This window comes from Erpetoichthys calabaricus, chromosome 6 (assembly GCF_900747795.2).
Source record: "Erpetoichthys calabaricus chromosome 6, fErpCal1.3, whole genome shotgun sequence".
In the NCBI taxonomy this organism is placed as follows: domain Eukaryota; kingdom Metazoa; phylum Chordata; class Cladistia; order Polypteriformes; family Polypteridae; genus Erpetoichthys; species Erpetoichthys calabaricus.
In genome coordinates, this window is record NC_041399.2 from 48,786,710 (window position 1) to 48,813,232 (window position 26,523).

Sequence of the window (26,523 nt, forward strand, 5' to 3'; positions counted from 1 at the left end):
GATGGCTCTGGGCAACACAGTCAGGCTTTGCCGTGTTACGATTTGGATTATTTTGTTAAATGTTTTCTCTTTGTGCAATTTATTCTTCTGCTTTCTTGTTAGTCTTTGGAATGTATAAATTGTGAGTTATTTGTATTTATAATGTAATTATGTACCAGCGGAAATTCTTTTAGCATTTAATTTAAGGGTGTCATGTCACAATTTCCCAGCTTCTGTATTTTTTGACTGCGACCTTGTGTTAGGATATAGCGGGTTGGATAATAGATGGAAGGATGGATTGCTGGTTGTCAACTTTTGACAATTCTCATTTCAGTTTGGATTTAGTAAGGACTTCCCTGGTTTCATGATTCAACCCTCATAGTGTGTACTCACACTAATATTGAAGGTAATTTGGTTTCTAATTCATTAGCAGTTTTGCGTCTAGTTCTGGTGAGAAAATGTCTCTTGATTTTTGACTCGTGGTGGTTCACCTTCTAACTTATTCATCAGTTTCATGATGGTATGCCTTTTGTAACCGACTTCTGGCTGATAACCTTGTCTCGGTGTCCATGGTTTTACCCTTTGGTTTGGATAATGTTGTCTCTGTTTTCCCAAATAAAAACGTGTATCTCCAAGTCCAGCTAGCTTGCCTTTGCTGATGGTAACTTTCCCTTTTGCTAGAAGCACAACTAAGATGTGCCACCTGGTACTAAAAAAGTTGCCTAAGCTGAGGTCCACCATACTACCCTGAATAAAGTGAATGGCACAACATAACTGCATCTCAAAGCTGCAGTTGATTTACTTCATTTCTGTGTTATGTTTATTTATTCTCCCTGCATACATGTGGATTTTCTCAAAGATCTACTTGTTAATTTAGTTAAGAACACTGAATTAGCCACTGTGGGTTTGGGAGTGAGTGTGTGCTGTGATGGACTGTCCAGGAATGGGTCCTGCCTTGCACCCAGTTCTGAAAGACAGTGAGTGTGTGCGTGTGTGTGTGTGTGTGTGTGTGCATGCATCCGCACTGTAATGTGACAGACTCACAAGATAGATAATGCGGATACAGGAAATGGATATCAGAACTGTGTTGACATAAAGTTATCAGCTTTCAATGTTCTGATACAACTGGAGGATTTGACTCTTTTGCTGTGAAGACAAGGTTGTATAACAGGCTACTTCAACACCTAAAAGGCTTAGGTAAGTGTTTTTCGCACTTCTAAATATAGCTCTCATCATTTTCTCACAATGTTGTCTTGTAGCACCCTAATGAACTTGAGTGCCCCGGCAGTCGCTGCATGAGAATCTGCTTTTATCTGCATGTTCAGGGTTGTGTGGAGCTAAATATAGATGTTTTTCATTTCTACTGTTTATCTTTTAAAGTCTTTTCACTGTTTACAGTGTGTGTATTGGAGTGTGTGAGATGCCATGTCAAACCTACAGTACTTACCTGATTTGGACTTCAGCAGTATCCGCACAGTATGGCCATCATTAATTACTTCACAGTCACGGCACACTACATAATTTGGGGAGAGGCGTAGTTCTAGTAGGGAAGGGTCATACTTGGCTTCTCTTGAGTTGAGGTTTATGGGAGACTGGTATTCACCATTTGCTTCTGGAAATAGTAGACCCCATTCCACACCTGAAAAATAAGATAAAAATCATGTTAATAATTTAGATAATTTTTTTTCTCCAAGTTAAAATTCGACAGATTTTGCAACTGTATAGTAACAAATGGCTAGCATGTGGAGTGGATCACACTACTTCCTGACAGCTCCATACTGGTCACTGTGTGTGTGGCATTTGTACGTTCTCTCCATGTATTTGTGGGTTTTGTCTCCAGCATTCCAAAAAAAAAGGATGTGTTAGCCCCCATCACGTTATATGTCTTTTCCAGTGATTTTCAGTTACATAATCTTAGAGAGTCAGAGGCAGTCACTACACACTACCATGATCACCAGTCGTGCAGTTCGACATACCAAGTGACTCAGTCTGAATGTTCTGCATCTCATCCCAATGATTTTGTCTTAAATCAAAAGGTTGTGCTCCGTGAATGTGAGAGCTGATGACAAAATGAGTGCTCAGATGGACAATGCATGCAACAAAAGAAGAAACGCACGTGTTATGGAGCATATTAACAGAAAAGAGACTTGCCTATCATGTGTCGTGTTTGTCATATTACAACAAACTGGAAAAAGGGAAAAAAAAAGTCGGGCTGAGACTGAAAACAGATTTGTATCGCCACCAGTGCTCTCAGGCAGCACGTCAATTGGCTGTCTTTCAATACATTGGGAATTTCAAATTATGCTGAGAAGTCTTGTGGCAGCTGTCATTCCTATGAGCCACAGCCATGTAATCCGACATCCTCAAGGCAACAAGATCCAGCGACTATGGTTATTAAGTCTGACATTCTCCCTAGAAATAATATAACATGCAGCCGGCCACAGGTTAATTGGTAACTCCAGATTAGGTCAGTGTGGGTTTGTGGGAGTGCCCTAAACTGTCTGATGCTCCATTGTGCCTAATGAAGTTGATATAGGTGGCCGCTTTCCATGACACCTGAACCAGAATAAGTAGGTTCAATAATGAGTAGATAATTATAAATGATGTTGCTTGGAATATTTAATTTATTTGCTAAGAATTATAATAATTGAACAGATTACATGGTGAAAGTTCAAATTATTTAGCAAAATAAAATCTCACTCAATGTTTCCATCATGTATGGATACAGGGTTCAATAGAACTCTATCATAAGCTGATAGAATGGACAAAATATTTTTAAAATTCATACAAAATGTTTCTCTTTAGAACACAATTATATATGGGCAATTAATGTATACCATGATTGTGAAGAAATAACTTCAATTTGAAAAATACTGAATGTATCCGTTAAGAGTGCACCCTGCTGGAGCAACCTCCAGTCGTAGAACTGGGTATAGATAGCTTGGTGTCCAGTGCAGCTGGGGGGCAGCCTTCAGCAGCCCATTATACTGTCCTGTGTGATGCAGACTCAGACGCTCAATCAATGGAGTGGATTTAACAGTACAAATTAAAACATATATTCATTATTAAAAATATTTCAATGATTTCTTAATTTTTTAATTCTTCTTATTCCAATACAGAGCCACAAGAGGCATGTCTTAGCAGCGTTCGGTCCAATCAACCCTGGACAGGGTACTGAGCCATCAGAAGACACATTCACACTCACTCATTCTGGGACAATTTAGAGTTACCAATTCAAAAATAATTGACTATTTATAAACTATAAGTCAGATTCTCCTAACGTAGAATACCTTTGAAGAGCTGAGAATCCCACTTAGAACCAGAGGCTGTCCAAGGTCAAGTAAAAGGCACAAAGACTACTTTAACAGTTGCTCACTTTCAAATTCAGTCATGTCTTGAAGCACTCTATCAAGGAGACAGATTGTACATATTTCATTTTTGTTGCATGCCTAATTGACATTGTAAAATGCATAATTCACATTTTTTTTTTACTAAGGCATCACAATGAAATTGTATACCGCACTCTGATAAGACCATTAGTGTTCACGGCAGGATTGGCATACAACTACAGTAGCTTTCTATTCAAGGCTTGTTTTAATACTACACATCATTAACCTCCATGACGGTAATACCTCTAGCTATATAATTAAGGTGACATAGTGTTGGTGACAGAGCTGATGGTTAAGAGGCTGGAGGCTTTGGAAATCAGTACATGGTGCTGTCACCTTTTTAATAAATTACTAAAGTCCTACGTTTATTTATGGATGCTTCAACTTTTAGAATGATTCTGACAATAGGTCTTAAATGAATTTTGTACCACAGGCAGATTTTAAAGCAAGTATTTAATATCTTTATTAATAAAAATATAATAAGCAGTATTAGGATCAAAGCAAGCCTTTAATGCTTAATAAATATATCCATTACTAAAAATCTACCAACTGTGGAAAAACAATAGATGTGCCTTGTGATGTACTAGTGCCACAATTAACTCATAGCTGGCGACTCTGGGATATAGAACACTATATTATATATAGCCAAAAGAAAAATGAATTAATAGCCATGCAAAAGACTTTAATTTATTTATCTTTCCAAATTATGTTTCAAAAATAAATGCTTCAATTTTCTCATATTCTTACAAGAATGTAAGAATATAAGAAGTCTGACAAATTAAAAGCTAAAACCTAAGTTGTTCCAATATCTCATCCAATTATAAAGGTTTCTGCTTCAACTGTATGTCTCAGTAGTTTTTTTTCCAGATTCCCGCAACTCTTTGCATAAAGAAGTGTTTCCTGATTTCAGTCCTAAATGCATTTCCCCTTAGTTTCCAATGCTGTCTATAAGTGATGTATTCTGCTGGATCTGCTTTTTCAATGCCTTTGAGAATTTTGATGACCTCGATTACGTTCCCACAGAATCTCCTCTGCCCGAGACTAAACAGGATTATTTCTCTGCGTCTTTCAGAGTAGGACATGTCCTGAAGTTCTGAGATGCACTTGATTGCTCTCCTCTGCATGACACAGTACTCCAGATCCAGTCTCACTATTGCATAATATACTGTAATGTCCCTTAAATTATATTCAACAGTTTTGACAACATAACTAGGGCTGCAACTACTAATTGTCACAATCAGTAATCATTTATTATTAAAAACTTTGGCAACAATTAGTTTCATCGTTTAATTGTTTACATCATTAAGCTTCATACTTTGTGGTTTGCAAATGCATCACTACTTCAGTCAGAAAAATGGCAGACTGTAAGAAAGTGACAGAAAAGATGGCATGACCTAACACTTCCAGAGTTTGAGAGTACTTTGCTCTAAATGCAGAAAAAAAGGTTGTGAGTTGCATAATTTGTAGGTCTGGCCTTGTAAGGAACAAAAGCACAGCGGTGATGCACGAATATTTGAAAAGGAAATACATCGTTACAAGCTCTGTGGAGGGTTAAGAATCACCGCCATCCCAGTAAGTTGAATGTTATGTGGTACAAATACATGAACACAATTTTTGCTGGACTAGGCATAATAAAATGACTTTCAGCTTGACGTGAGGAATAATTGGAGCCATAGTTCAGACCACTACAATGCAACCATAGGCAACTAAAATATATCCTTAATCACTACCTAGTAAATGTTCAGATCTTAACTTGATATATTTGACTGTGTTTTTTTTTTTTTTAACACGGTCACTCTAAATTATAGTGTTGCATTAGGGCCAGTTTATGCTTCACGACCAGAATGCTAACGTGCACTTTTTATGTCTAACATACGTTCCCAGCATTCTTTTGACACGTCCTTTGAGCAGATCATCAGAAATTAACATGACGCATGCGCAAGTTCCAGTACCAGCAAAAATCTGGGTGGTGTGTATGTTCAAGTTTTGGTACGTGACGTCAGGATCATTGTTTACTATCAACATGTGACGGCAAGCTTGCAGCTCCAACACGATCAACGTGTGTGCTTCGATATTTGATGAATGGTTCGATACGATGAAGCAAATCATCAAACTTAAATACTGACATGCGAATGTGTTCATGGTGCTTTCCTTCATTCATTTCTCACATAGGCAATACAAACATCCCATATTCCCTGTTGTAAAGATGATGACGCAATACATTTAAAGGTCTCACATGCCATCTTCTGTGGTGCTGTTGCCATTTTTTTTGCTCCTTTGTAATAGCATCAGAATGCAAAGCATTTTTGTTTTTACTAACTTTATTCCCTCAACTCATAACACAGCAAACCAGGTGTTGTTTTCTCACCATTATGATTTCTCACACTGCCACCTAGTGGAATCTTTCAGATTTATTTAAAGTACACATACAAGTATAGTCAGTACACTGCTTGTGTAGCAGCAGCACCCTCAAACTCATGTTCTGCGTAGCATTAAGTACATTCCCGGGCTTACACGCTTGTATAAACATGTAACGTAAGTGTGTGTGTATATCTAAAACATGGATGCAAAGAAACACCAAAATGAGTCTGTGTGTGCAAAGAAAATCAAAGACTCCAGTACCATATAAATGGAAAAAAGCAGAAAGCAAAGCAATGAATCCTGCAGCACATCAAATGTGACTGAAAGATGTATTGCAGTTTGTTGGCTGCAAACAAATGTGCCAAAGAATCTACACTGGCAAAAGATTTCCAGACACAAAGAAATAAGATTGACGATGCAAAAAGAACTTCCAATTAAAATGAAATCTGCAAAGGAAGAACTGAGTCTCACACAAATGAAACCACTTGTTTTGCTGAGAGTCTGGATGCATCTCCAGTATAGACAATAATGTTCATTGTGTGTAGCTAACTTCAAGTATTACTAAAGTCCTAAAAACTGAAGAAACTAATAAAGTCATGATGGTACAACAGACTGTCCTGTGGTGGGATATTCTGGTGGTCAGATATTTTCATGATGCTTTGCTAATAATCTGTTGCTTTCACAGAAAATTAAAACAAAATTATAACTTAAACCACATGTTTAATTTTAATGGTTTTAAAGTGAATATAAATACATAAGCCACTTTGCGAGTTTAATTTAATTTATTGAAAACTTTTGTGTTTTTAAGGAAATTGTGTGTGTGTGTGTGCGTGTGTGCATTCATTGCACAACAAATACCAGACATGCTACTAAGTGTTTTATTTATCACTATTCATTTTCAAGTTATTATATAAATCTCAATATATATAAAATACAACATCTGTCTTTCTGCTTTTCACGAGAGAACTACTTAACAGATTTAGATCAGGTTTTTTTTCTATAATTTGCTTGAACATTCCGATTGATTTTGCAACTTCTCTCATTGCGCTAAGTATCACAGTTCGCTTGAGGTATGGATTTATTTGCACAAATCTGAGAGACATGCAGCGGGCCACGGGGAGAAGAATGGGGTCCTCCTCACTCACGCACCTGCTTCGGGGCTTGTATCTTACCTCCACTTAGCTAGCGAACAAGAGAACTACACTTAACGGATTTAGATCAGGTTTTTTTCTATAATTTGTTGAATATTCCAGTTGATTTTGCGACTTCTCTCATCGTGCTAAGAATCATAGTTCACTTACAGGTGTGATATATTGGCACTAATCCGAGACTGAAATTGCGGGCCGAGGGGAAGAGGAAGTGTGGCATCAGGAGTAGGGAGCCAGGCAGAGCCCTCCTCGTTGTCCTCTTTCACTACTACACAGGTGGAGCCACTGGGGAGTGTTTTATAAAAATCAACAGTTTACTTAAAATACTGTATATGCAAGTAATACATTTAAAAAAAAAACTTTTCTGAAAATAATATACAAACGTATTTTTGGTGAAAAGTTCAATTTCATGCACTTTAAGAGCTTAATTTCAAATAAAAATAATAAATCATTAAAATTTTTTACAATCCACCGAATCGATTAATCGATAAAAAAACTTGGCAGATTGATCGATTATCAAAATAATCATTAGTTGCAGCCCTAAATATAACCTAACATTTTGTTTTCCTTTTAAATAGCTTCTGTGCATTGCTTAGATTATAAAAATGTTGTGTCAGCATAAACACCCAAATGCTTTTCAGGGGCTACATCCTGTAGGACCGTGTCTCCCATCTTGAAACTGATGTTCCGTTTGCCTATGTGAAGCATTTCGTGCTTTTCCTCATTAGAATGCATTTTCCAAGTGTTTGTCCAGTTCTGAACCTTGTCCAGGTCTTTTTGAATTGTTTTTGCTGCCTCCTCTCCATCTGCCATTCCTCCAATTTTATTATCGCCTGTGAATTTCACAATTTCACTAACTACATTGAAATCTATTGTCATTAATATAAATCAGAGAAAGTAATAGCCTATGGACAGACCACTGAAGAACATCACTGATGGCCTCACTCCACGTGGAGCATTCACCTCTCATCTCCTGTCATTTAACCAAAGTTTGCCAATCCTATCCACCTAAATTCTCCAAATAACATCAAGAATATTTTTGAAGGTTCCTAAAGTACTTCTGTCAACCACACTGCTTGGCTTTTTACCCATGTGTCAATGGCTCTGTTTGTGGAGAAAAACTTTCAAACATCTGTGCAAAATATACCCTTAACAAATTTCCAACTGTGTCCCCTTGTTCCCGTAGACCTAATTTTAAACTAACAACCTGGATCCACTGTACTAATTCCTTTCAGAATTTTAAACACAGATACAGTCATGTCACCTCTTAAGCTCCATTTGCTTAAACTGATTAGGTTCAACTCCTATCTCCTAACTAATAACCTGCAGTCTTGGAATCACCCTAGAATAATAATTTGTTCATATTATGTTTCTGTCAACTCCAAATCATAAATACTGTTCATTTAAATTGGTTTTATAAAAACAATTTTTGATCTTCTTTATATGAAAGGCCAGATACTAGAAGTTTAGAATGTCAACCTCCATGACAGAATTTTAGAATGTCAAGCTTCACTTATTGTTCATTTCTGATCTTGGCATCAAAGCTGGTATTAAAACCCCCTGTAGTTCTTGGGAGATGCATTGATTGGCATTAATGCCACTTTTCTATTTATAGCCCTTTAAGCCCAGTGTCACTCAGCATTTCTTAGAGCAGCCGAGCGCTGTTATAATGGTGTGAATTTCCAAGAACATGAAATGTACATGAATGATCTGAAAGAGCAGGGCAGGGACATCCCTAACAAGAAGCCCTGCCTGTAGCAGAATGAATGATCAGAATTTATGATGGCTATGGTACTGCCAAGTGCTTTTCATTACCTCTCTTAACTCAGCAGCACTAATTACTAAACTTTAAAAGATGTAAAAAGGGTCCATGTATTTAAGTATGTCAACATTTAATAATTGTTTTAAAATGTAATCAATAATAATGCATTACTCCTCTGTTTCATTCAAAAAGTAAATCAGTAATATAGCTGTTGTAAGTGTCACATTAATCACATCGCGCCTGATGTTAAAGGATAACACTACTTAATAATAAATTGATATTCCAAATGAATCATGCAACTGGATTTCTTTCAGAAGATGCAATGATTCCTTTTGAGTGGTACAGAGACTGTTGTCATGTTGTAGGATAGACTGGCATTACCCAAACTGTTATGCTTTGGCACCCAAGAGCAAATTGCCAGATACAGTAAATTCCAGTATGAGTGTCAGTTGTCTCTTTACTGTGCCTCTTCAGAATGCAGTTTGTGGGCCTTATCTGATCAAGCGGATCAATCACAGACAAAGTGACACCCAGAGATGTCTCTGTGATGCCCCATCTAAACTCTTGCTCAAGGACAAAGGACTATAACTTAGCAATGTGCAACCAAAAGACTGGGCTAATATGCACCACTGAAAACCCAAAGAAACAAAACGTCTACTCCTTCCTTTAAAAACATTTGCAAGCACTGGATTTGTACTTTCTTCGTATTCCCAACATGACCATAACTTCTTTGGCAGAGACCCTGTTGCCTAGGCGGAGTGGTGGCTCTGAGGCTAGAGATCTGCACTGGCAATCGGAAGTGTTGCCAATTCGAATCCCGCAAATGCCAAAAGGGACTCTGATCTGTTGGGCCCATGAGCAAGGCCCTTAACCTGCAATTGCTGAGTACTTTGAGTAGTGAAAAAAGTGCTACATAAATGCAAAGAATTATTATTATTAGGGTGAGGCTGTAGCAAAGACTGGAGCAATCCCTTTTACTCGAAAGGGCAATCTGGTGCTGGGCTTGAAGAGTGCAAGACTTGTCTGTATTGGAGTTGTAGGAGGGGGCCACAAGTACAAACCTTGCTAAATAGTATCCGGTGCACAAGCAAGAGACTGACCTAAGTAAAAGCCATGCATTCATCTTGCTAAATATGAGGTTTAACTGATCACCAACTGCCCAGCAGACATAAACTTAATGCTGACGATTGGAGAACACTGTGTAAAACTTTGAAGAGAAACCCACAGTACTGCCCAAACCAGAAGGCGTGATCAAAGCAAAGAAGGGGAAGAGCTCCTGAACAAAGAAATACAAGCCCATGGAAGATCTTTCCCAATGTCCTGGAGAAAGACAACCAAAAAAGGAACAAACCATCACCTACACTAACCCATAAGTGCACTTACTTTGATTCAGAGAACTGTTAATTGTATCTTAGTAGGAATAAAGTCAGCTAAATATATGATGTAATTGGCATCACTGTAACTGAAAAGTAAGGATACATTTATATGTTCTCTCCCTAAATCCAACAGGAAGCTTAGAACAGCATCTTACACACACACAAACATAATTTGGTTAAATCAGTGCAGACTAACTGTGAGCAAATCAGTGCTTCACATTTGAGGCGCTAGGAACTAAAGATCTTATTCATCTTGACCAAATGAATTGAAAGATCAGAATTCATAAGTTATGTGCCATATATATCTATATCTAAATATTGTAACCACAAGGGGGGGGGGGGGTCACTAAATCATCCAAATCACAGACACAATAATACCTAACAGTTCCAGATTCAAATAAAAGTTTTTTATTTGTTATCAACATCTTCCTTATACAAAATACCATCCACAATGCACAAGTACCAATTTTCTCCTTCCACCTCCCATAGTGTGTTACCTGCTGCCTCCCGACTCTAACTCAGTTAAGTGAGGCTGCAGGCTCTCTTTTGAGTCTGACCTGTGAACCACTTCTGTTATCACTCCCAAGTTGTCCAGAGCACATCTGGGTCTTGCAGAAGCCAGGACAGTCCTCCCCCAGCAATGTCCTCAGGCTGAACCCAACAACCCAGACTGAACTACATTTCTGGATTCCAACTCCCATGCCACCCTGCAGGTGTCCTAATCTGGTTCAACCCTGAGGAACACTGCCATCTGTCATGTGGGGGAATGGACTGCTCCCAGTATCCTGGTTTGCCCAAGCCCATCTATTATGGTATCCTGGTTGGGCAAGAATTTGTCCTCCATCCCAGGTAGGATGCCTGTGCTTCCTTCATGTCACCTACTATACTACAGAAAATGTGTTTTGAGTTATTTGTTGCAAAATATTCCATCATCATGTCTGGACCACAACAGATAAATTAAAGTTATTTAATGTAGACTTTCACCTATTTATGGACTTCATTTTCAGCTGGAAAGTGAAAATAAGATCCTCCACAACCTACAATGTGCTATCGTCCAGACAAGGAGAAAGAAAAAAAAGCTTGTCTGTAGTGACCTGTGATGTACAAAATTTCTGGAATTACTGAACTTCACAAAAGAAACTGCGTTTTGATGAAAAACAAGAACCATTTTACATAGAAGCAACACAATGATAAACAGTAGCACAATATGTAACTTTTGTGTAAAATGACCAGCAATCATTCCTAGAAGTGGTAAACAAATATTTCAAAATGGCAATGAAAAAATAATAACATTGCGAATAACTGAAAATTAGCTGCAACATCATGCCCTCCCATCCTCAGAAAGGGTGTAACATTGGACAGGGAAACAGTACTTACGGCTGTAAGTGTAAAAGGAGGATGAGAAAATGGATAAATAACTTTTATGCTTACATGCTTCTATGTTACTTGTAACTTGTATGCTTAAAAGCTTGTTGTATATACTTGTATGCTTACATATATTTTGCATAAATTTTGAATTAAATAAGTTATTTGTTCAGAACGCACTTCCTTATACACGGTATTTTCAGTAAATACTTTGTCTTCATTGTGAATTAGTTTTCTCACTATAACTACCACCACTCATATACAGGCAAGGTGGGTCCTATCAGCATTGGACCGCATGGTCACAAGGGCGCAGATGAGGTTCAAGCCTGCAAAGTCAAGAAGTCTAGTGATTTCCATCCATCCATCCATTTTCCAACCCGCTGAATCCAAACACAGGGTCACGGGGGTCTGCTGGAGCCAATCCCAGCCAACACAGGGCACAAGGCAGGGAACCAATCCTGGGCAGGGTGCCAACCCACCACAGGACACACACAAACACACCCACACACCAAGCACACACTAGGGCCAATTTAGAAACGCCAATCCACCTAACCTGCATGTCTTTGGACTGTGGGAGGAAACCGGAGCACCCGGAGGAAACCCACGCAGACACGGGGAGAACATGCAAACTCCACGCAGGGAGGACCCGGGAAGCGAACCCAGGTCCCCAGATCTCCCAACTGCGAGGCAGCAGCGCTACCCACTGCGCCACCGTGCCGCCCCAGTCTAGTGATTTGTAAAGGGATAATTAATTCCAAGTTTGAGCTGCAACTGTAGGGGGAAGATATTGCAACTATTAAGGACAACCTTAATAGCACTGAGGAAGAGAGAAGGAGAGCAAGATCTGCAGGGTTAGGACTGCAAGGAGCCTGAACAAGGTGCCCTATTCCCATGTGTATAGGGAAAAAAGAACATGAATTCCATTCTGACCATTCTCATTTATGTTGCATGGCCTTAAATCGGACACGTATCTGATCTAGGACCACATATGAAAGTGACTCAAATCTGATTTCAAAAAGTCAGATTTATGTTTCCACACAGCCTTAAAAATGTCAGATTTGTGTCACATTAAGGCAAAAAAATCAGTTACTTGAGCCTGGTAAAGTGAACATAGCCAAAATCAGCTTTTGAAACAGACTTTACTAACTGCACTGATGTTCTTGACTGTGTTTGAAATGGTTTCTATGTTTCTGAGGTGCCCCTTCATTTATTGCTGACAGGATAACCTGCTATGTGTTTCTCTCCTTGCAAGTATCAAAGTTTGGCACTGAACATTGGCGATAAACAAAAGTAATTCAGATGATGGAATCATTTGGACAGACCTGCATATATTGTTTCTGCTTTATATTCTAAACCCATTACTCTACTGTTGTGCTTAGGGAACCAAGGTCATACTTTATATATAGGAATTTATGTTGTCATAATCTTACACTAATAATGATAATCCATAATCTTCCTAAAACCCTTAAGAGGCCACACTGAATGACATCAAAACCATCAATACAGAGAAGCTTCTTAAAAAAGGATTATCATAAACCGATATTATTTTTTGTTTTACTTGCTTGATTTTTTTCTCTGAAGAATTGTAAACAGTGAAAGAATTTATGGGAACTACTGCAACTGCAAAACTGCATTTTTAAAGGATGATGCACACATTATAGTATATACTGTACTATATTTGTATTTATTGTGAGTTACTTCTGTCATACTTACCCAACTGGAACTCCTTCATAGTGGAAAGACCAGGGGAAACAGTGTGCACAGGGCATTATCTCCCCTGGATCATTAAATGGCAAGCCCCCTGGTTTGCACTGGTGCCTCGGATTCCCACAGGGCACACTGGGAGTTGGAGTTTGCAGACTCAGCCCTGTTGGGTTCCATGGGTGCGGCCAGGGGGTGCTGCGGAGAGCACAGAGCCCTACTTATTTGGGCTTCCGCCTCACCCAGAAATGCTTCTGGACCATGCTAATCGGCCACTAGAAATACTCCTGGATGCAACATAAAAGAAGCCTGTTAACTTCATTCAGAGAACCAGAGTCAGAAACATTTATTGGAAGAGTTTCCCACAAATAAACTCTCTTATGCTTTTACACTTGTGTCCGAACATGTCTGTGTTGAGTGTTTGGTGAGCTGTATTACCCCCTATAGGCCACTATATATATATATATATATATATATATATATACAGTATATAATATATATATATATACTGTATATATATATATATATATATATATATATACAGTATATAATATATATATATATATACTGTATAATATATATATATACATATACATTTAACCAAGTTCTTCAACTGTGATTAACTGTGGGTTATGTTATTTATGTGTTAATTCTACAGAGTCAAATATATTTTAATGAATTCCCTTTGCAAATGTTTTTGCAAATGTTTAAAACCATGTGTAAAAATAACTGAACTGGAGAACAACTTTACTGTTTAAGTATGGGAAGTGATTCTTAAAAGAGGTAACTGTCAGGACTGTAATGTCTCTGGGTGTGAGAGATGGAGGAATGAACTGATGAAAATTGGCTACCTTAAAGCTGGTGGCAAATTATATAACTTGTTGCTGGATGAGATGTCAAACTTGACCACTAGGGTGTGCATACTGCCTTCATAAACTAAAGGAAGGCAACAGAACTCAACTACAAGTTAGGGAAATTACTGATTGACAGCTGTCGTCTCAGAATGTTAGATTTACATGATGACAAATTAAAGGGCATAACAAATTCCATTACTCCGTGACAACTTTCCAGCACAGCGTCACATTTCCAAAATATCATGAGTTTGTTCCATTTTCTGACAGTCAATAACATGCTGCCTGAAAGTCAATGCTGTATGAATGCTTTGCAGGTATGACAAATTCACCCGCTATCTCCACCCTTTTTTTCTCTTTATTTCCATTTTTATTGAGGTACATAAAACACAAGGCATCCGACAGATTAGTCTTTCTATAAGTCAGGTCCAAAATATCTGTGTTCCTTATTCCTCATTTCTGCATTATATTCAGTTTACTTCAGACTGAGTGCTCATTGATTTTCAATTCATGCACACACAAGACCACCCCTATGACTTAAGACAAAACCAAACCTGTTTGATGTTTTTCGCGGCAAGTCACAGACTGGTTGGACTGAGTCGCTGGGTATGTATCAATTTAGTCTTGATACAAACCTTAAATTAATTGATAACCAAAAAATAAGGTGTATAATTAGACCAAGGGATGAAACCAGACCCTCCACCATGGGCATCTGTAATAGAAATTTACTTCAAATTAAAACAAAAAATATATCACCAGTTCAGAAAGAAGCATACAGTTTTAAATGCTGCTTATTGAACATTTGCTCTCTTGGCACTAAAGCTGTTTTGGTAAATGATATTATATTAAGTACAAAATCTGATCTGTTTTTTCTCACTGAAACCTGGCTTAGTAAATGTGACACTGTTCCCCTAGCTGAGGCGTCACCAGATGGATACTCGTTCCTTCATAAGTCTAGAGATTCTGTTCGAGGAGGAGGCCTTGGAATAATTCATTGTAACAAAATGCAAATCACTTCTAAAAATTTAGGCAACGTTACATCCTTTGAGGCATTCATTTTAAATATTACAACAGATTCCAACACAATTATAGTGCTAGTCTACAGACCACCAGGGCCATATTCATTGTTCATGACTGAATTTAGCAATCTTCTATCTGATTTGGCTATAAATTATGATCACATAGTACTGATGGGAGATTTTAATGTACACATTGATGTGGAAACTGACACTTTTAGCAAATGTTTTACTTATTTGTTAAATTCAGTAGGATTTTGTCAGATTGTCAAAGGTCCAACTCATAACCATAACCACACATTACATTTAATTATAACTTACAAAGTTGAAATTCAAAACTTAAATAGTACTCCATTAAATGAAGTTATTTCCAATCACTACTTAATTACATTTGATTTAGTCCTGCCCTTGCCAACACACTCCCAGATTAAAACAAAGAGAGTGCGACATCTAGATTGTAATTCTGCTTCAAAATTTATAGATACTTTGAGTAAGTCGAGTGTAATTATGGAAAACCATTTAGATCAGTTAACATCAAATGTAAACGTGGAAAACAATTTAGATCAGCTAACATCACATTACAATGTGACTTTGAGAGATGCTCTGGACACAGTGGCTCCCCTTAAAACAAAAGTGATCAAAGCACATAGAAACTCTCCCTGGTTTAATGAAAACAATCGAGCTCTTAAATTAGAGTGTCGAAAACTGGAGCGCAGATGGAGAACAACAAAGCTACATGTCTTTCAAATTGCACGGACAGAGGGTGTTAATAAATATAAAAAAAGCCCTCTTTAAAGCTCGCTCAGAATACTATTCTACATTAATAGATAGCAATAATAAAAATCCTCAGGTACTGTTTAGAACAGTGGCTAAATTAACATATGGAAATTCAGATCAACAGTGCAAAATACCAATAGATATTAGCAGTACAGACTTTATGAACTTCTTCAATGAGAAAATATAAGATCCCAGATCTTAGCATCACAGTACAAACCACATACTAGCTTAGCGGACCCTGTCTCACATTGCATTCAGCACTTTAGTAATTTTAATCCTGTAACTGAGCAGGAAGTCTTAACTTTAATTTCCAAAATGAAGCCCACTACTTGTTCCCTAGATCCAGTGCCAACAAAACTAGTTCTTGCAGCGCCTATTCTAAACATTATCAGTAGTTCATTATTGCATGGCACAGTACCTGATGCACTAAAAGTGTCAGTCATTAAACCATTACTTAAAAAGTCAGGGCTCAGTACTTGGACCTTTACTGTTTTCACTTTACATGCTTCCACTGGGATCTATCATTAGGAAACATAATGTTAATTTTCACTCGTATGCAGATGACACCCAGTTATACCTTTCATTTAAATCAAATGAAGTTTCTCCGATGTTGTCTTTAATTAGTTGTGTTAGCGAATTAAAGGAGTGGATGAATGAGAACTACTTATCTTTAAACACAGATAAAACAGAGATGTTAATTGTTGGAGGGAATGACGCTGATCATAACAATATTTTGTCATCATTTAACTCAGTTGGAATCCCAATTAATTTTACTGAATCAGCCCGCAATTTAGGAGTTATCTTTGACTCTAGCATGTCATTTAAAGAGCATATTGCAAAGTTGTCTAAAACATGTTTCTTCCATCTAAAAAATGTTATGAAATTAAGGCACTTTCTAAATAAACAGGATTCTGAGAAATTAATTCATGCATTTATCTCTGGTAGGATTGACTACAGCAATGCGGTGTTCACTGGATGTTCAAACTGTTCTCTATACAGCCTCCAGTTAATCCAAAATGCAGCTGCAAGAATTATTACAAGAACAAGAAAATACGAACACATAACTCCAGTTCTTAAATCCTTACACTGGCTCCCGGTTAAGTTTAGGGGCAGATTTTAAAATCCTCCTTTTAACATATAAAGCCTTAAATGACGGTGGTCCGGCTTACTTGTCTGAACTTATCATGACTTACAAACAAGAGCACACATTAAGATCTCAAGATGCCGGTCTGCTTATGGTTCCAAGGATTAATAAAATAACAGTGGGAGGTTGTGCTTTTAGTTACAGGGCCCCTAAACTGTGGAATGGTCTGCCTGCTACTATAAGAGATGCCCCTTCGGTCTCAGCTTTTAAATCCCGACTGAAGACTCACTACTTCAGTTTAGCATATCCTGAATAGAGCTGCTGATTAACTGTACAGACTGCATCTCTGTTGTTAGTCATTAGCACTAAAACATAAGTAACATGATCGTTATAATTGGATTCTAACCTTCACCTATTCTGTTTCTCTTCTCGGTACTTAAATGTGGCACTTGGTTCCACGGCCCACCTGCCAAGTTGTTTTGCCTGCCTAAGGTAAAATCATCCCTGTTGGAGGATCGCAGGAATTGTGGGAAAGACGGGTCCTTTCATTGGATTGGCTGGCCCAGCGCTGTTTCAGCCATGGAATGGCCAAATGGGGGAGGCAGCTTGATGGATGAGGTCTCCAGGACTCTAAAAATATCCAAATCTTATTATGGGATATATCATCTACTGTTAAATTCTGCTCCGTACTTCTAAAATTTTTATTTTTTTTTACTTCTAAAAAAAAAAAAAAATTTTATTTTATACTGTATTGAGGATTTGTTCTGTTCTGTGTATTATATTGTATTGACCTCCTTCTTTTGACACCCACTGCACACCCAACCTACCTGCAAAGGGGTCTCTCTTTGAACTGCCTTTCCCAAGGTTTCTTCCATTTTTTCCTACAAGGTTTTTTTTTGGGAGTTTTTCCTTATCTTCTTAGAGAGTCAAGGCTGGGGGGTTGTCAAGAGGCAGGGCCTGTTAAAGCCCACTGCGGCACTTCCTGTGTGATTTTGGGTTATACAAAAATAAACTGTATTGTATTGTATTGTATTGTAAGATGACTAAAGTCATAGGAGTGCAGCACAACTGCATCCATCATGCTCAGATTATGTAAATGAAATCTGAGACTGAATATGACTGGAAAAGCTGTGTAATGTGAAATGGCCTTTGAAGGACCACTGGTGCCTTTACATTTGAAGCTGCTCTCTCCCTCTTCAGTTGCTCTACACCACTTTGATTTCCTGTGGCTCCACACACTCCCAACTGTCTTTCCCCAACTGCACATACTCTGCTCTGGCTCTGCCTCGTACAACTCACCTGGGGTCAGTTGCAACACCGTCAGCCACACTATATGTAACTTAATGAGCCGATTTAAAACCAGGATGCTACCCATGACTTACTGGCATCTATGCACCCACACCAATGGGTTTTAGTAGTGGAGAAGCAGTCTTCTGTTAGTGCTTTTCTTAAATACTCAATTACACTCACGCTTTTAGGAGCTGCTTTTACGGCTTGCTTCTCCAGGTAGCCCTGCCTCTTCTGATAGTCTTCAGCTACCTAAGAAATGTGTCCCTCTTAGGTCAAGACCAAAGACATTACAATATATCACGTTTCTATTACTAATTTGATGAAATAGTTCCTACCTTGTGCATATCACTAACGGAAGTGGCTTTAGCAACCTGCAATCCTTTTCTGTATAATGAAAGCTCCCAAGTAGTTCTCACTTTCTAAATATCTGAAGCTCATTAATGAAGTGAATCTTAGACTCAGTGGATCCAAACAAACAACTTCAGGTTGCTCTGAGACTGTAGTAACATTATATGCCACATGGAAAGGAATTCATGAGAAGTTTCTCAGTGGGACATCTTATTTCCTTTATGCAGCATCCCATAATGCAAGAACACAGCAAAGTCACCACTTTTACTTGTAGTCATTTCTCTGACACCTCCAACATGACATCAAGCAGAGGTCAGGTATCTTTCATGGCAAACATCATTTAAGAGGTTCTATTGGGATCCTCATGCATTGCGTATCTGTTTTTGTATTCTTGCTCAGCAGGAGGTTTTAATTCATTCATTTTCCAAACCATATTATTTCATTTCAGGATTGTAGAGATCCAGATCTATCACAGCAGCTATATGCACCATCCATCTATGGGATTCTAATCCATCACAGAGCAGAGGGTGGTATGTTTACTTAATTAAATACTAACATCTTTATATTGAGGTTGTGAAAAGCAGTGTAATATGGGTAATACATTACTGTATTGTCACACATATGCAATTGGGAGACAACTTCAGGGCTCAACTAAAGGTAATTATACACCCAACCAGGGTTGGTGCTGTTGCCTAATGCCTTCTCTCTTCCTCCCTCTGCAGAAGCACTGACTGATAGTCACATCCCTAATGACATCACTTCCAGTTTCTGACCTCCTGAACCCACCGCTTCCTGTCTGCTAGAATGAAAAACGGTTCCGCCCCAAACTTGGGATTACTCAATCAAAGACTTGCTTCTGAAAACATTTGAGACTGTCAAATATACAGGGATCACTACTGTGTCCCAACTCTTTATCTGCTCTCTTTGTCATTTATTTCAGTGTATCATTAGCAGAACATTACAGTTTTATCATCAAAATTATATTACAGTTTTACTTTTTGAGATATTAGTTTTGGCAGGTCATTACTCCCTTAACCCTTTAAACCCAAATAAATTAGGTATTAAGAAGCAGAGAGTAGAATAAAAACATATTCTCTAATATGTAGGAAAAGTATGAAAAGAACAGCTGTGTCCAAGAAAGCTGCCATATTTTGTGAAACAGCTGTGCTGATCCCATTGAGTAGCTTTTTTTCTAATTTAGTTTAATAAACTAAACCTAAGCTACAGCTAAAAAAAAGCTCATTCAGGGTTGTGAATGCAAATGTAAACTCTTCCTCTTGGTGTTGCTTTGGGAATGAGGGTTTGTAACTTCTAACATGATCTGGAGATGATCGTGCAAGTGCATATTCTGCATGACAAAAGCTAAACACTAGATTTGAATTTAACTGTTTAATTAAAGGTAAATACAATGACTCTAAATGGCAGTTAAAAAAAAGAATTTAATTACACTGGTCTGCAAAAAACATTTTTTTTGCCCCCATCAAAAATGTTAGGTGTTCTTTATACATTTGTGGGTGCTGAATTAAAATCTGGCAACAGGCCTGCTCTGTCACATCCAGTGTTTTTGAAAGATAAAGGTTTAGAAAATGAAAAATAATATTTTAGAGAAAAAACAACATATTTTCAAAATTTATTATTTAGACTTAGAAGCAAAATTATAAATTACACACATAATTGTTTTAAATATAACTGTTGTCCACTATATTGGAGATCAAGAAGAGGATGAGAGTGAGGGCGGAAGCCAAGGATCAAATGGTGGAAGTTGAAAAAGGAAGACTGCAAGGTTGAGTTTAGGGAGGAGGTGAGACAGGCACTGGGTGGTAGTGAAGAGTTACCAGACAGCTGGGAAACTACAGGAGATGTAGTAAGAGTGACAGCAAGAAGAGTGCTTGGCGTGACATCTGGACAGTAGAAGGAAGAAAAGGAAACCTGGTGGTGGAATGAGGAAATACAGGAGAGTATACAGAGAAAGAGGATGGCAAAGAAGAAGTGGGATAGTCAGAGAGATGCAGAAAGTAGACAAGAGTACAAGGAGATAAGGCACAAGGTGAAGAGAGAGGTGGCGAAGGCTAAAGAAAAGGTGTATGATGAGTTGTATGAGAGGTTGGACACAAAGGAGGGAGAAAAGGACGTGTACCGACTGGCTAGACAGAGGGACCGAGCTGAGAAAGATGTGCAGCAGGTTAGGGTAATAAAGGATAAAGATGGAAACATACTCACAAGCAAGGAGAGTGTGTTGAGCAGATGAAAAGAGTACTTTGAGAGGCTGATGAATGAAGAGAACGAGAGAAAGAAGAGGTTGGATGATGTGGAAATAGTGAATCAGGAAGTGCAACGGAAACTGAGAGGATGCCTGAGGAGTGGAGAAGAAGTGTACTGGTGCCGATATTTAAGAATAAGGGGGATGTGCAGGACTGTAGTAAAATTGATGAGCTACAGCATGAAGTTATGGGAAAAAGTAGTGTAAGCTAGGTTAAGAAGGGAGGTGATGATTAGTGAGCAGCAGTATGGTTTCATGCCAAGAAAGAGCACCACAGATGCGATGTTTGCTCTGAGGATGTTGATGGAGAAGTATAGAGAAGGCCAGAAGGAGTTGCCATGCGTCTTTGTGGACCTGGAGAAAGTATATGACAGGGTGCCTCGAGAGGAGTTGTGGTATTGTATGAGGAAGTCGGGAGTGGCAGAGAAGTATGTAAGAGTTGTACAGAATATGTATGAGGGAAGTGTAACTGTGGTGAGGTCTGTGGTAGGAGTGCGGATGCATTCAAGGTGGAGGTGGGATTACATCAGGGATCAGCTCTGAGCCCTTTCTTATTTGCAATGGTGATGGACAAGTTGACAGATGAGATTAGACAGGAGTCCCCGTGGACTATGATGTTTGCTGATGACATTGTGATCTGTAGCGATAGTAGGGAGCAGGTTGAGGAGACCCTGGAGAGGTGGAGATGTGCTCTAGAGAGGAGAGGAACGAAGGTCAGTAGGAACAAGACAGAATACATGTGTGTAAATGAGAGGGAGGTCAGTGGAATGGTGAGGATGCAGGGAGTAGAGTTGGCGAAAGTAGATGAGTTTAAATATTGTAACAGATAGAGGGCCCTATCGCTTCCTTGAACCCTTGTTCGAGACGCCAGACACCAGATTAAAGTCCAATATGACTTTATTTTATAATAATTATGTGCACCAAGCACTCTCCATTCCACTATACTCATAAATAACACAATAATCAATAAACAATAACCAATCCTCCACTCCCAGACGCGTTGCAACCCTTCCACCCAGCTCAGCTCACTTGTCTGGGATTTCCCATGGTCCTTTTATAGTCCGTGACATGGAAGTGTTTCACCCTCTGTCCATGTGACTTCTTAGCACTTCCGGGTCAGATCCAAAAGTTCTCTTTTTCATCCCGGAAGCACGTCATTCCCCCTGTCTCTGTGACTAAGACGTACTTCCAGGTTATAGGGCACGTAATAGTCTCTAGGCCTTCCTGCAGCGACCCCTGGAGGCCCCCATGGTATCCAGCAGGGCTGTGATGAAACACTTCATTGTCCATGATGCCCTGCTGGAACTCGGGGCATCCCTATGTTGCAGGCAGGGCTCCATCCGGCGGCTTGGAGGTGTTGGCCGGTATATATGGCCAGCAATCCCTCGCAATATATTTATATTCTATCTTTTCCTGTCAAACATTTGTAAAACCAGTGACTACTGTGGTCTCAGTAAAGGATGGCTGGGTATTTTTGTGCTGTTTCCTTACCTGTTATCTGGTCAAGACAATGGATGAATCAATTAGACCTTGCATTTTTCTGTAAATTTTTTTTAAACAACAGCATTTACTTTTCCGGAAACTAAAAAGGTAAGTTTCTAACCATCTAAATTTGAATACCCAGCTATTTTGAACAATAAGACAAGAGAAACAATACTAATTAAGGGCAAAAATGTGCAGCAAATACTTGATTTTGGGGTCATTTAGCATTAATAATGAGGAAGACTGCAATTAATTTTTAGTTCAAAATATAATAAAGTTAATACCCTGAGTACAGAAAAATACATGTGCCATAAAATAAACATAATTTAAAAAAATACAAAAGAAACACCAAAAACAAAAATGTTATCCAAAAATTAAAGTCAGTAAAAGTTCCTAATGCAAAAAATACTTGAATAAAAAAAGGTTTTATCTTCGGTCCAATATTCAGATACCTAGGAACTCCATGCCACCATCTTTTATGGTATCTATCAACAGGCATAGCAACTATAAACTACATGGCTACAGCCATTCATAAAAAGGCACAAAATGGTGGTGACCTCCAAACAAATAGCACACGAAATGGTGTCATTACAACAATAACAAAGCAGTATAAATAATTACAAAAGCAACATAAACAAGTAGGTAAAGTAAAAAATAAACGTTTCCAAAGCCATGATTATAACGGGTATAATCCATCCATACAGGGGCACAGTTGAAATTTTGATAAGAATGCAGCCATCTTTTGAGCTGCACTATGAACATAATGAGTTTTTCTTGTTTTCTTGAGTTACATGAACACTGTTCTCATTTTTTGGTAATTTCACAGTCAGATGTCTCATTTCTATTTGACAGTTGCTAAGTTTGAATATTATATATACAGTATATATATATATATATATATATATATATATATATATATATATATACAATATAGAAGCAAAGGTCTGTGATACAGTTTGCATATTTATAGCTAGAAATCCACAAAGGGAGAAAATTAATCACTTATCTTAAAAAAAAGTCTTTTATTCCTGACCTTTGACACCTATCAGGAGTCATCATCAGAAGAAAATGATTTGACATACAGGATTAAAGAGAAGGGCACCTAAATAACAAATAAGACTTTATGAACAACAACCTCTGAAGCCCACCTTATTCATACACCCCCCCTTGCACCCCACTCCCTCATTTGCTATATATTGACTTTGATTCCTGTATATTGTCACACATGTGCGCATGGGAGGCAGCTAAAAGGCTTGAATGAGGGTAATTCCAAGCCAGACCGGGATGTGGCAGAGTGCACTGACTCTTTTTCTTGCTTTTCTGCAGACTGTTCACAGGAAATTCTGCCTCGCCCTGATGATGTCACTTCCAGGTGCGAAATTATGGATGAAGACCCTTCTGGTCCCGGCCCCTTTGACGTCACTTCCAATACTGGCCTTTAAAAGCCTTCACCTTTCCCCATATCCCCTCAGTTCTGTTTTAGACTCCGATTTCAGTACTATCACTTATTTCAGTTTGGCAGCCACAAAATAATATAGGGGTGGCTGCTCCAAACCTTGCTATGGCTCTTTGGTGAGTTTGTGACAATGTCTACTGATTTTCCTCTGATGATGACACCTTGTGGGTTGTCAAAAGCGTAGGAATAAAAAAACTATTTTACATACTCACACTGCACAGGAGAAATTATGTGAATATGTCTTATGCACTAAGTGATCCTAATCTGATGATAGATCCTTCTAAAGGTGGTGTGGTATATGGCCGGCCAGTCATCCCGGCCAATACCCTTAGGCCGCCAGATGGAGCTCTCCCGGCAGCATGGAAGTTCCCCGAATTCCAGCAGGGCCTCATGGACCTTGTAGTTTTTATAACCAGCCCTGCTGGATACCTTGGGGACCACCAAGGGACGCTGTAGGGAGGCTCAGGGAATACTACGTGCCCTATAACCCGGAAGTGCGTCCAGGTCACATGGACAAAAAGAGCGACATACTTCCGGGATGAAGAAGAGGATTTTTATCTGACCCTGAAGTGATAAGGAATCACATGGACTGAGGGATTGAACACACTTCCGGGTCAGGGAATATAAAAGGACCATGGGTAATCCCAGACGTCGAGCTGAGTTGGGAGGCAGAGTGGCTAAGCGTCTGGGAGTGGAGGATTGAGTATTGTTTATTGATTAGTGTTATTGTGGAGAGGAGGGTGCTTTGTGCACTTATTTATAATAATAAATATTATTATTGGGACTTTTATCTGGTGTCTGACGTCTGGTCTGAGGGTTCAAGGGGTCGACAGTGCCTCTATCTTTCACAGTAGTTACACCAGCAACAATAACAACAGTAATATATTTTTTGTGTAGCCCAAAAATCACACAAGGAATAGCTCAATAAGCCTTTACAGGCCCTGTTTTTTTCACAGCCCCACACCCCAGCCCCCCGAGCAGACAAAAGCAATACGTAATTTAACTGTCCTGTCATAAACATGTTGATGTTAACAGCTATCCATAATTAGAACAAATTCCTCCTTCCATTTTACACCCTCCTGCATGCTGAATTTTAAATGCAAAGACAAATTCATATAGAAATGATTAAACTGAAGTATCAGTCATTGAAATGGCCAACATAAATTTCAAGATATGAGCATCTGAGGATGGATACAGGATTTTAGTGATTTCTCCAGGTTAAATTGTCAAACATACAGTATGTCCCTTATGTCCATATTAAAGACTCACCTCTTCTTAACTGCATTCTAAAGCTGACAATCTTTAAGCAAATGCCAAAATTCTCCATTTGGTGTACAATATTGTAATTTAGGTTTAACTCTCTATTTTTACTGTGATTGACCTGCTGTTAATTGCTGGATTAATCTTATTTGCATTCTTTAAACAATGCTCATTAATCTATAGACTCATGGGCTAGCTGCTTCTTTCAATTTAACATATGAAGAAAGTCTAAAATTAACTTGTCCATTAACATTGTTTATTATTGTCACCCATATTACCATAATATTTATGTTATTATGAGTTCTTTCATTCTGTATATTTATCTGAACCAAAAATTACAGAATCCAGGCAGTTGTATTATTAATAGTAGTAGTCTCTATGGTTGTGATCACCATATTAGTTTAACAGTATACTTTCCTTGCTCTTCTGCTTAGCAACATGTCACTTTTAATGTCCTGATAGGCAATTTAAGGAATCACTCAGGAGACATCCATCACTCTTGAAGCTGTCTTATGTGTTTTGTTAGATTTTTGGTGTTCTTTTTTAATTACTAGTACTGCCTGCATGCAAACCCTAAATGAAATTCTTCATTTCTGCACTAACCCTTTTATTGTATGCTTATCTGATACTATATCAGGTAATGTTTCCTATTCTGTTGTGAGAACAGCCTCCAACAGGAGTAGGAACTAAGATTATTTTGATAAATTGAAGGTTGTAAGTCTAAGGTGCAAGCTATTGCTAAGGCAGGAGACAGCATATCACTCCCTCCCAATTACAAAATTTATTGTGAATGGTCGCTTTTCTGTATACTCATTCCAGAGAAGTATTGTCAACCATAGTGATTTAATTATGGTGAGGCAAGACCTGTTCTCTTAAGAGAACAGGTGTTTAAGCAGGATGAATCACCTAATATTAATGTAACAAATGGCCTTTATTCTTTTTAGCCCTCAAGCAAAGTAAGAAATTCATTAACTACAAAGATGTTTGGGTATGTCAGGTAAAACTGCACTGTTTCTCAGAAGGAAGACAGAGAAGATTCAGCAAGTTACCTGCCAGTAAGCTTGGGGATTGCATTGTAGCAGCCATCCATCCATTATCCAACCCGCTATATCCTAATTAGAATTTTAAAAAAAAATCCCAGAAATGTACCGACTACTATACATTGTTTCTAGACTTTTCTCACACACATAGATATAAATATGTCATGGTCAACTACATTTTATCACATTACTTAAACCAGATTTTTTTTACTTTTAGCGACTTCCAGGGGATGCAGAATATGAGTATGTGTTATAAAAGTTTACTCATGTGGAATTGTCCTGCATCCTTTTGCTTCACTTTCTTCAATAGTACATTTGCTTTGATCCATTCTTCTTATTCAGTAACATCAATTTAGAATTGGGCAGAAAAGTAGGCATTATATATCATAAGAGTTAGACCAGGGAAGAGGAGGCAAGATTAATGGCAGTGGCTAGCATCACACATCTGAGAAGTTTTATTGTGCGTGTCAGAGTGAACCCTTTAAGCTCTACAATAAACTTACAACTTACAAGTGTTCAGCAAAATGTTTGAGACAAGGCACAAATTTAACATTCAACAAAAAAGGTAGCGGAGCACC

General features: G+C 38.4%; 1 protein-coding gene across 2 annotated transcripts in view; it reads right to left on the reverse strand.

The window, feature by feature from the left end:
- The window catches only part of ca8 (carbonic anhydrase VIII), a 162,269-nt gene that overhangs the window by 107,097 nt on the left and 28,649 nt on the right, over positions 1-26,523 (reverse strand). For both annotated transcript variants that reach the window (XM_051929385.1, XM_028803561.2), the window contains exon 2: positions 1,427-1,618. In XM_051929385.1, the coding sequence (XP_051785345.1) occupies positions 1,427-1,618 (192 nt within the window). The remainder of the gene's footprint in view (positions 1-1,426; positions 1,619-26,523) is intronic.